Source organism: Elephas maximus, chromosome 17 (assembly GCF_024166365.1).
Source record: "Elephas maximus indicus isolate mEleMax1 chromosome 17, mEleMax1 primary haplotype, whole genome shotgun sequence".
Lineage (NCBI taxonomy): Eukaryota > Metazoa > Chordata > Mammalia > Proboscidea > Elephantidae > Elephas > Elephas maximus.
Window position 1 is genome coordinate 41,826,896 of NC_064835.1, and position 12,532 is coordinate 41,839,427.

General features: G+C 38.8%; 1 protein-coding gene across 2 annotated transcripts in view; it reads left to right on the forward strand.

Annotated features, from left to right (window-relative positions):
* POLR1B (RNA polymerase I subunit B) overlaps nucleotides 1-12,532 on the forward strand; it is a 35,941-nt gene that overhangs the window by 13,570 nt on the left and 9,839 nt on the right. For both annotated transcript variants that reach the window (XM_049857649.1, XM_049857650.1), the window contains 5 exons: nucleotides 1,238-1,371; nucleotides 8,966-9,136; nucleotides 9,972-10,128; nucleotides 11,340-11,536; nucleotides 12,181-12,434. In XM_049857649.1, the coding sequence (XP_049713606.1) occupies nucleotides 1,238-1,371; nucleotides 8,966-9,136; nucleotides 9,972-10,128; nucleotides 11,340-11,536; nucleotides 12,181-12,434 (913 nt within the window). The remainder of the gene's footprint in view (nucleotides 1-1,237; nucleotides 1,372-8,965; nucleotides 9,137-9,971; nucleotides 10,129-11,339; nucleotides 11,537-12,180; nucleotides 12,435-12,532) is intronic.

Here is a 12,532-nt window from a genome sequence, read left to right on the forward strand (position 1 = left end):
GCTTTTTATGTTTTCTGTCTTGATGTCAAAGCATTTGAGATAGAGCAGCAGTTAATATTAGAAATGTAGATGCTATTGTATATAATTTCAGGTCACTCTCCCTGCATCTGTTGGGTGGACCTTTGCATCTCTAAGTAGAAAGGAACATCGGATTGCAGGAAAGTAGTTTAAAAGGAAGTCATCCCGTATGTCACCTGATTTCATCGAGATACACAACCTCTGTTCTTGGCAGCCTTGCAGCTGCTGTCTCTGCTTTGGCTGGAACACTATGTCTCAGTAGTTCTTGGGGATCTGATCCTTGATTGGAGTCACCTTCATATTTGAAGGTGTCACCTTTTCTTTGGACTTTCATAGTCTCCTAGTCCAGGGGTTCTCCAGCTGTGTTCTGGAGACCACAGGCATTCTGTGTCTTTGATGGTCTATGGGCAGGATCTCCAGTGGGATTAATGTTTATATAGTAAAACTTCAAGTTCGCAGGGATCAGACGATAGGTATTCTTAAGCATCCAGAGGGGCAGTGAGTCAGTAGTCAGGAAATTTGTCATTAAAGTACTTCTGTCAATTAGATCGTGGTCTCTGAGAAGGGAGCCCTGGAGAAAGTAATCAAGAAGTACTCAAGATTCCCAGGATGTAAGCAGTGTAATTTGTAGGTTCATCCTCTACAGGGAAAAGAATAATTTGGTTTCCACTGTTGAATAAAAATGCTGAAGTTGGAGAAGAGTAGAAAGGAGAAAAGAAAAAAGTGGAAAGGTGGAGAAAGTATCTCACAGCAGAAGAAGAAATGCGAAGGTCATTTGCTCTGGTTCTAGGGAAGAAGACAGAATAGAGCATGCTCACTAACTTAATAGGGATGGTCGTATTAGGATGACGGAGGAAACACTGAGTGGGTAAATTGTGACACTTTGGTATTCATGGTTCATGGAAAAGTATTGTTTTATTTAATTAGATTTTTGGAGAAAGTTAATGTATTTACATAGTTCAGAAATCAAAAAATAGAAGATATACAGTGAAAAGCCTCCCTCATATACCTTTCTTCAACTGTCCTCTCCACAGGCAATCAGTATGAGTAGTTACTTGGATATCCTTGAAAAAAATGATTTAAGCTTTCACAGGAAGTATTCTGTCTGAGAGTCAAGGCCAATAAGATAACTAAAATAGGAAGCAATTATCGAACCCATATGGGGTGGATTTAAAATGTTAGAAAAAGCATTTCGATGTGATTCTGTTCTGTTCACCAGGGGTCACTCCAGTTGATGGAGCTCCACATCGACCGCACAGTGAGTGCTACCCTGTCCTGTTGGATGGTGTCATGGTCGGCTGGGTGGAGAAGGACCTTGCTCCTGGCATTGCAGAGTCACTCCGGCGTTTTAAGGTGATCTGGAGTAATTGAGAATTGTTCTGTCCGTTAATTGTAGGGTTTTCAGTCCTTTGGTAGTTGTTGATGTGGCCCCAGGGCAGTCTAGAGTGGTCAGGGGGTCAAGGTGTCAGAAGCTAATTTTGGAAGTTCCTGTACATTCCCTTTTGTGACAGTCTTGCCTTGTACTGACCTCAGTGGTTGGGGTCAGTGACAGGTAGCCAACCTGCATGCATTTTTTAGGTATTATCACTGAGGCCCCAGTCTGTTTATCTAACAAATTTAAACTCATTTTTTCTGTGTAAATACAAATGAAATAAACATTAGTGGTATATATTGTTGTTGTTAGCTGCCGTTGAGTTTGTCCCTGACTCAGGACAACCTTAGGCACAGCAGAAAGAAACACTGCCTTGTTCTGTGGGTATGCAAGACACAAGTTATACCTGTTGGCTTCTAGGTCCTGAAAAAATATTTTTCAAAAGTCAAGTAGAGTAACATTCTTTGAATAACTTATACTTGGGATTTCCTCCTAACGAGAATCTTTTTTAACTTAGGTAATGACTGTTGAAAGAATTGTCCTTTGGCAGCAGGATGAATTTGTAGTTCATACTCTGTTCTGGTTTGTTTCGTTCGTTTTAGTTTTAAAAACTGTTTTACTTTGATACAATTTTACACTTAAAAGAAGTTGGAATAATACAGAGAACCCCCCGTATGCCCATTACCCAGGTCCACCAATTGTTGTGTGTTGCCCCATTGCTTTATCATTTGTCTGCTCTCTGTAAATACGTACATATTTCTTTCTTCTGAGCCATTTGAGAGCAGTGTACATACATCATGTCTCCTTTCCAGAAGTATTTCAGTTTACTTTTTCCTAAGAACAAGGACTTTCTCTTCAATAACCATAGTATATTCATCAGTATCAGGAAAAGTCACGTTAGTGCAGTATAATCTACGGTTGATACTCAGATCCTATCAGTTGTCTCAGTAATGTCTTTTAAAGATATTTTTTTCCTCATGGTCTACAGCCCAGTCTAGAATCTTGTGTTTCTGGTACTGTCATGGTTCTTTAGTCTCCTTTGATCTGGAATAGGAGCCCTGGTGGCGCAGTGGTTAAGAGTTCGGCCGCTAACCAAAAGGTCAGCAGTTCGAATCCACCAGATGCCCCTTGGAAACCCTACAAGGCAGTTCTGTTTTGTCCTATAGATAGGGCCTGAATTGACTTGATGGCAATGAGTTTGGTTTTGGGTTTAATGTGGAATAATACCTCAGCCTTTTTAAGAATACAGACCAGTCATTAAGTTAGACTATCCCTTAAATTAGGCTTGTAAGATGCTTCTTCATGATGAGATTTGGAATGTGATAGGAGGCTTCATGATGTTGGCTTGTCTCATTACTGGTGATGTTAACTTTGGTCACTTAGTGTTCTTTACATTAATTCACTGTAAAGGTACTATTTTCCTCTTTGTAATAAGAGACTAGAAGGCTGCGTGAATGCCCTTCAAATTTGTTCGTCATCAAATTTTCACCCACTAGTTGATGAATTCTTTGCTGAATTATTGCTATTCCATTGCTGTAAATTACTGTGGTGGTTGCCAAATGGTCGTGTGTGTGTGTGTGTGTGTGTGTGTGCTTTAGGCGAAATTTTACAGAGCAAATTAGTTTCTCATTCAAAAATTTATACACAAATTGTTTCTTGCCGTTGGTGGCAATATCACATTGTGTCAGCACTCTCCCCCTTTTTCGTTTCCACCCCTGCTTCCCCCAGTTCCATTCGTCCAGTTTTCCTGTCCCTTCCTGCCTTCTAGTCTTTGTTTTTGGGCAGCTGTTGGCCATTTGATCTCGTATACTTGATTGATCCAAGAAGGATGTTCTTCACCTGTGTTGTTTGTTTTATAGGCCTGCCTGATCTTTGGCTAAAGGGTAAGCTTCCGGAGTGGCTTCAATTTTGAGTTAGAAGCATATAAGGGGGCCATAGTCTCAGGGGTTCCTCCAGCCTCTGTCAGACCAGTAAGTCTGGTCATTTTTGTGAATTTGATTGTTTGTTCTACATTTTTCTCCTGTTCTGCCTGGGACTTTATGTTGTAATCCCAGTGACAGTGTTCGGTAGTGGTAGCCAGGCACCATCTAGTTCTTCCGGTCTTGGGGCCGTGTAGGCTGTGGTTCGTGTGGTCCATTAGTCCTTTGGACTACTTGCTTTCTTGAATCTTTAGTTTTTTTCCTGCTCCTCTGCTCTGGACTAGGGTATATACCAATAGTTTTATATTAGATGGCCACTCGCAAGCTTCTAAGACCTCAGGCGCTACTCACCACGGAAGGATTTAAAGCATTGTCTTTAAGAATTACGTTGTGCCAATTGACATAGATATCCCCGAGTCTGTGGTCCTTTGCCTCTGAGCCTGGGAACTTCATCCCAGGAGGTGTCTGTGCCACTTGTATGCTGTATTGTCTATATTAATACATGAGGAGCACACACAGTCATGTATTTAGAAATTTCCTCCATCAAACCTGTATCTCCTGGTGGGTGTACTCCCTGACCCCCTCCCTCACCTCTTGGCATATTTATCTATTTATGTATCCATTCATAGGTTATTTATTGATTCTGTTGTTTCAGGATTGTCTGTGCTATAGTAGTTACTGTAGCTGTCCTTCCTGCATTCCTCTCAGTGTCCTCTCTTGCCTTGGTCATGTTGTGTTGACTTCTCCCGTATTGTGTATTGCCTTTCCCTTCACCCACATTAACACATGTCTACTATGTCTTTGGTAATTTTCCTTTCCTCCCCCTCCCATCCCAGGTAACCACCAAAGAGTTTTTTTGTTTCCTGCATGTAAACCTTTTGTAGTTACTTTATAAAAGCGGTCTCATACGATATTTGTCTTTTTGGAAATGACTTACTTCACTCAACATAATGCCCTCCAGATTCATCCGTGTTGTAAGATGTGTTGTGGATTCGTCATTATTTTGTTTGTTGCATAGTATTACGTTGTGTGTCTGTAGCACAGTTTGATAATCCATTCATCTGTTGCTGGGCATTTAGGTTGCTTTCATCTTTTTGCTATTGTGAATAATGCTGTGACAAACATGGGCACGCATATGGCTATTCCTGTCACAGCTCTTATTTCTTTAGGGTATATACTTAGGATTGGAATTGCTAGATCATATGGTTTTTTCTTTTTTTGAGGACATGCCATACCGTTTTCCATATGGTTGTACCATGTTACATTCCCACCAGCAGCGTATAAGAGTTCCAATCTTCCCATATCCTCGTCAACATTTGTTATTTTCTGTTTTTTTGATTCATGCCTGTAATGTCAGGATGAGGTGGTATCTCATCATAGTTTTAATTTGCATCTCTAATCGCTAATGGTTGTGAGCATTTCTTCAAATGTATGTTAGCCGCCTGAATGTCTTCTTTGGTGAAATGCCCGTTATATCTTTTGCCCATTTTTTAATTGGATTATCTTTCTCTTTTTTGTTGTTGCTGAGGTGTTGAAGCTTTCTATAAATTTTAGAAATTGTACTCTGGTTGCATATGTCATAGCCAAATTTTCTTTTCCTAGTCTGTAGGTTCTGTTTTTACTCTTTCAGAGAAGTCTTTTTGTTGAGCATAAGTATTTAATTTTTAGGTGGTCCTGTTTATCTAGTTCATCTTCTTCCCTGAGTGCGTTTTTTAGTTAAGTTTGGTAATCTATTTATGGCATGTATTAGGGCCCCTAGCATCCCTGATTTTTCCTCCATGATCTTTATAGTTTTTATTTAGGCCTTTGATCCATTTTGAGTTAGTTTTTATGTATGGTGTGAAGTGTGGATCCTGTAGTTTTCTTTGTATAAGTCTTTTACATCCCTGGCTAGATTTATTCCTAAGTTATTTTATCTTTCAGGAGGCTGTTTTCCTGATTTTCTTTCCACAGTTCTCTGTTGATGTAGAAGAATTCAACTGATTTTTGTATGTTGATTTTGTATCCTGCTGCTTTGTTGAGTGTTTCTATTCGTTCCGGTAGCTTTCTTGTGGAGTCCTTAGGATTTTCTACATATAAGATCATATCATCTGCAAATAGGGATAGTTTTACTTCTTCCTTACCAGTGTGGTTGCTCTTCATTTCCTTTTCATGCCTTACTGATAAAGGGCATCCTTGCCTGGTTCCCGTTCTCAGGGGGGACACTTTCAAATTCTCTTGGTTGGAGATAATGTTGGCTGTTGATTTTGTGTAAATGCCCTTTATTATGTTGAGGAATTTCCCTTCTGTTCCTAATTTGCTGAGAGTTTTTATCAGGAGCCAGTGTTGGACTTTGACAGATGCCTTTATTATATCAATTGAGATGATCGTGTGATTCTTTTACTGTGTTTTATTTATGTGGTGGATTACAGCAATTGATTTTCTAATGTTGAACCAACCTTGCATGCCTGCTTTGAATCCCACTTGGTCATGATGTATTATATTTTTGATATGCTGTTGTATTCTGTTGGCTATGATTTTGTTGAGAATTTTTGCATCTATATTCATGTGGGATACTGGCCTGCAGTTTTCTTTTTCAGTGGTGTCTTTGCCTAGTTTTAGTATCAAGAGTTGTGCAGGCTTAATAGGATGAATTCAGGAGTATTCTTTCCTTTTCTATCTTCTGGAATAGCTTGAGTAGAATTGGTGTCAACTCTTCTCTGAATGTTTGGTAGAATTCTCCAGTGAAGCTGTCCAGACTGGGCTTTTTATGGGGGAGTTTTTTAATGACTCCTTCAATTTCTTCTGTTATGGGTCTGTTCAAATTTTCTACCTCAGTTTGTATTAGTTTAGGTAGGTGGTATGTTTCTAGAAATGTGTCCATTTTCTCTTAAGTTTTCAAATGTGTCAAAGTATAATTTTTCATAGTATTCTGTTTTGATCCTTTTTATTTCAGTTGGTTCTGTTGTAATGTCACCCACCTCATTTCTTATTCAAGTTATTTGTATCTTCTGTTTTTCTTTTGTCAATTTGGCCAGTGGTTTGCCAGTTTTATTAATCCTTTCAAAAAACGAGCCTTTAGTCTTGTTGATTCTTTCTATTGTTTTTCTATTCTCCATTTCATTTATTTCTTCTCTAATTTTTATTATTTAGTTTCTTCTGGCAACTGTGGACTTCTTTGGCTGCTCTCTAATTGTTTCAGTTGTAGGGTTAACGTTTTGATTTTTGCACTTTTTTATTGTGTGCTTTTATTGCTATAAATTTGACACCTGAGCACTGCTTTTGCCGTGCCCCAAAGGTTTTGGTATGTTGTGTTTTCATTCTCATTGAATTCTAGGAATTTTTAATTTCATCTTTGATTTCTTTGATTACCCAGTAGTTTTTAAGCAGAGTGTTATTTAGTCTCCCTTTATTAGATTTTCTTTTTTTCTTGCTCTTCCTGTTACTGATTTCGGCTTTTATAGTGTTGTGATCAGAGAAGATGCTTTGTACTGTTACAGTGTGTTTTAATTTGTTGAGCCTTGCTTTATGGCCTAAAATGTGGTCTATTCTGGAGAAGGAGCCACAGGCATTAGAGAAGAATTTATACTTTGCTGCTGTTGAGTGATGTGCTCTGTATATGTCTAGGGAGGTCAAGTTGGTTGATTGTGGTATTTAGATCTTCTGTGTCTTTGTTAAGTTTCTTTCTAGTTGCTCAGTCCTTCACTAGGAGTGTTGTGTTAAAGTCTCCTAGTATTGCTGTGGAAGTGTCTGTTTCTCTTTTTAGTGCTGATAGAACTTGTTTTATTTATTTTGGAGCTCTGTTGTTGAATGTGTACATACTTATTTTGGCTGTGTCATTTTGGTGGATTGACCCTTTAATCATTATATGATGTCCTTTTCTGTCTTTTATAGTGGATTTTGCTTTAAAATCTATTTTATCAGTGATTAATATTGCCACTCTTGCTGTTTTTTTTTTTTATTATTATTTGCTTGATGTATCTTTTTCCATCCTTTAAGCTTTATTTATATCTTTGTGTCTTAGTTGTGTCTATTGCAGACAGCATATTGGTGGATCGTGTTTTTTTTTTTTTTTAAATCCGGTCTGCCACTCTCCATCTCTATTGGTGCATTTAGGCCACTTAAATTCAGTGTGATTATCCATAGATATGAGTTTATTGCTTTCATTTTCTTATGGTGGGTGGGTGTGTGTTGGGGGGGTGGTCACATCGAACAGTTTATTCATTCTGCGTAATTTTCCATGCTGAGTTTTTAATTTTTTTTTAATTGTGTTTTGTCTTTTCATTTCCTTTGTCATTTTTGGTTTTGTGTCTACTGAATCTCTACGATTTTCTTTTATATTTTGTTGAGTAGATTTGTTGACTTTCTTTGTGGTTACTCCGAAGTTTACCTGTATCTTCCAAAGTTTAAAGCAGTAATTTATTTCTTGATAACTCCTTGACTTCCTCTCCATATGAAAGTTATGCCATTTATTCTTGTCTTTTGTAATTTGATCAAAATACTGTGTTTATAAGTTACTCAGTTAAAAATTTTTTCTGCTTCAGTGTGATTGTGTTATTCATTTAAATACAGTTAGGTTTGTTTATTTCCATTTGTATTCCATTTTAAGTTTTTTTTCTCCCTCATCTTTATTGATTTTACTATTATTTTGAGCTTGTGCAGCATTAACATGGTTCAGAAAGGTATACTCAGTGATGCCCCACTCTGTCCCTTTTACCCTTCCCTGCCCATCACACCTTTTACCCCATTGCCACTCACCCCTCTATGTAGCCAATCTAAGTTTCTTATCTTTCCCGTGTTTCTTTTTACAAAAATAATCAGATAAATGTATAGTCTTCTATTTTCCCTTCTTTTTGTACTTTTCTTTATTTCCTTAACAGTATATCCTGGAAATCACTCCATATCAGTTCATAAAAATCTTCATTCTTTTTTAAAGTGTACAGTTCAGCAGTTTTTAGCATATTCTCAAAGTTGTACAACCATCACCACTATTTATTTCTAGAACATTTTCATCACCCCCAAAAGAAACCCCATAATTATTAGCAGTAACTCCCCACTCCCTGGAGATCACGAATCTACTTACTCTATAGATTTGCCCGTTCTGGACATTTCAAATGTGAAGTGGTATCTCATTGTGGTTTTGATTTGCATTTCCCTAATGACTAATAATGTTGACCATCTTTTCATTTGCTTATCGGCCATTGGCATAGCTTCTTTGGAGAAACGTCTATTAGATCTTTCCCCCTTTTTAATCGGGGGTGTCTTTTTATCGTTGAGTTATAATGTTGTTAGGTGCTGTTGAGTCAATTCCGACTTATAGCAGCCCTGTGTACAACAGAACAAAACACTGCTGGTAAGCTTAATTGTACTTCGCGCAAATTGTCTCAGCTCTGGCCGATGGGAACTCTTTGCTGTTGGTTCCTGTGTCCCTTGGACATGTCCCGGTGCTTCTGTTTTTTGCCGACTTTGTGGTTCCCAACTCATGTATCTCCCCTGCCCCAGTAATGGTTTTTGAGCACTGAGTTTTTTCCTTGCATGATTAATTTCATTTCTTAAGAAATTGTTTTTATATTTGACCTCCTTCCCCATTCTGCTCCCCCTCATCTCCAGGGACAGGTGGAGAATGTAAAACAAATCACTTACTCTTTTTTGATCTTTCTCTTTTTTTGAAAAACAGGTGCTGAGAGAAAAAAGAATTCCTCCGTGGATGGAGGTGGCCCTCATACCCATGACAGGAAAACCCAATCTGTACCCAGGGCTATTCCTTTTTACCACCCCTTGTAGACTGGTACGGCCTGTTCAGAACTTGGAATTAGGCAAAGAAGAACTAATCGGAACTATGGAACAGGTATACATTGCACACATGTGATGGGTGGAAGTATACTATGTTCCTAGACTGCGAGCTTTCAGAGACTTAGTAACTGTTGTTTTTTAAATTATTGTTATCATTGTTATAAGAACAATTAGGAATTTTGAAAGAAAGTCAAAACTTGCTTTCTGCCTTAGTGACCGGCACTAAGCAGTTCATCCGTTTTATCTCATCAGACCTGAGGCGGGGCTAGTGGTCACATTACCTCCTTTCCTATCCGGCCCAGCTCCCAAAGATCCTTTACCCGCAACTCTGCCTGAGGTGGTGAGATTGACACATTGCATTAAACTTACTCATGGTCTTTGCCTACATCCTTGAAGCTGCAAAATTGTGGGCTTTGTGCTACTTCTTCCTATTCCCCATCACGGTTGGGCCAAGGTCAATTCAGAATGAAATACATAAGGCAAGTGATATTTCTACTACTTCTTCCTATTCCCCATCACAGTTGAACCAAGGTAGATTTAGAAGAAATACATGAGGCAAGTGATATTTCTACTTCTTCCTATTCCCCATCACAGTTGGGCCAGCCAAGGTCGATTTAGAGTGAAATACATAAGATGTGATATTTCTACTACGCCTATTCCCTGTCACAATTGGACCAAGGTAGATTTAGAATGAAATACATAAGGCAAATGCTACCTCTAACTGGAAGCTTCCCTGTGCTTCCCTATGGATCTCTCTAGTGTTTACAGTGCTGGTGGGGAAGGCTTTCTTTCAAGTCTTTGAACACTAAACCTTGAGAAATAGTAAGCATTAATATGTTAACAGTCACAGTTATTTTGTGTCTTAAACTTCATCTTTTTATTGTTTCCAGGTCTTCATGAACATTGCTATCTTTGAGGATGAGGTTTTTGCTGGAGTTACCACACACCAGGAGCTTTTCCCTCACAGCCTGCTGAGTGTGATTGCCAGCTTCATCCCTTTCTCTGATCACAACCAGAGTCCACGGAACATGTACCAGTGCCAGATGGGTGAGGCAGGGCGGGGGGTGGGGGTAAGCACACTTAGAGAAGAAAAGTGCCTGGAACTCTTTATTTTGAAATAATTTCAAACTTACCGTAAAGTTGCAAGAATAGTACAAAGAACCCCATAAACCCTTGAAACTTAGTTTCACTGATTGTTAACATTTTGCCCCATTTGCACTTTGTTTTTTCATCTGAAGGTAAGTGGCAGCCATTGATGCCTCTTTACTACCAAGTACTGCAGTGTACAGTTTTTAAGAATAAGGATGTTCAGTTACATTGCCACAGATAGTTATCAAAATCAGAAATATTAATATTGAGACCATAATACTATTTTATAGTCATTGTTCTTTTACCAATTGTCCCCAAAATGTGGTTTGTAGCAGATTTTTTTCTGTGCAGTACCCAGTCCAAGATCACACATTGTATTTACTTGTCCTGTAACAGTGTCCTTTATAGGGCTCCAAACCAGTTCAGAACGGCTCAGTCACGGCTGACGAAAACGGGCAGCACACATCTTGCTTAGCAACCAAATTCAGATTTTGACCCGAGTAGAAAACAGGCAGTGGTCTCTCACATCAAGCTTCTGGAAGCTTACAGATGTGGGAGATTGGATTATTGGCAGGGCTGTGGAGAGTAACACACATTCAAAGCAGTGCAGTTGGCTGCCATCTTTGAGCAGGGCACCACTGCATGTTTCCTACTTGGGTCAAAATCCAGCTCACAAGGGATTTGGTTGTTACGCAGCGCTGCCTTTGTTTCTGTCTGCCATGACTGAACTGTTTCAAACCAGTTCAAAGCCCTGGTCCTTTATTCACCCATTTTCTCTCCCTAGTGATGATATCTTGAAGCTTGTGTGTGCCCTTTACATCTACTTTTTATGCTTTTATTATATCATATGTCCATAAACCAGATTTAGAGTTGTTTGGGATGTGTTACGTACATCACATCTGTGGTGTCGTAACACAAGTGGTATTATATCAAATGTGTCATACTGCATTTTTCCCCACTCAGCATTGCTTTCATCCTCTGATCATATTGATTCACATAGGTGGACTTCATTTTCACAGCTGTGTAGTAGTCTTTAGTACTCACAGCCACCATGATTTCTTTATTCATGTCTCTATTGATGAATATTACTAGTTTCCAATGTTATATATCACCTTTACAATCAAGGAAACCCTCTGGAAAATATGATGGTGTCTTTTTTCTTTCTGTAGGTAAGCAAACTATGGGCTTTCCACTTCTTACTTATCAAGACCGGTCAGATAATAAACTGTATCGTCTTCAGACTCCTCAGAGTCCTTTAGTGAGGCCGTACATGTATGATTATTATGACATGGATAACTATCCAATCGGGACAAATGCCATCGTTGCTGTTATTTCTTACACCGGCTATGACATGGAAGATGCCATGGTAAGCTTTACCAGGAGATGTGGCTGCATTTTTTTTTTCATTTGTAAGCATTTTGTATGCTATAAGGTCATGGGAGGAGTCTGTGTCGTCAAGGGCCTGGTATTTGGCATATGAGTGTTAAATGGTTGGTTCCTGGTCTTGGTTGAAAGTGGGCAAGCAGTAAAGGATATTTACTAAATATTTAAATATGCTGATACCCTGCAGGAGCCCTGGTAGCACAGTTGTTAAGAGCTACGGCTGCTAACGAAAAGGTTGGCAGTTTGAATCCTTGGAAACCCTATGGGGCGGTTCTGCTCTGTCCTCCTGGGTTGCTATGGGTCAGAATCGACTCCACGGCAACAGGTTTTGGGTTTTGGATACCCTGCATGTTTGAGTGTTTAGTATAAGTAAATTTTGAATGAATATAAAGCTGTCTTGGATATACTTACCTTATATATTTATGCATGATTAGGTTTCAAGCCATGTGTTTGGGTTTTAATAGTATAGGTAGTTTGAAAAATGTGGGGATGGTTTTAAAATTGAGTGCCAGTTATTTTAAACTAAGTTTTATTAATCGACAGCAGTGGGTTTTTTTACCTAGGTTTATTTAAAAAACATTCTTTTTGCCCACAGTCTCTTAAATTAATGATTCTTTGATTTTATAGATTGTGAATAAGGCCTCTTGGGAACGAGGCTTCGCCCATGGAAGTGTGTACAAGTCTGAGTTCATAGATCTCTCTGAAAAAATTAAACAAGGAGATGATAGTCTGGTGTTTGGAGTCAAACCGGGTGATCCACGGATTTTGCAGAAATTAGATGATGATGGATTGCCATTTATTGGAGCACAGTTGCAGTATGGAGACCCATATTACAGCTACCTGAACCTCAATACTGGGGAAAACTTTGTGGTCTACTATAAGTGAGTGTGGATATGTGTGCTGTTTTTTTTTTTTTAAGGCTTTTTCTCAGTGGAATTGCTGGAGGTCAATTGAAGTTATCTTTTAACAGGAGAATTTT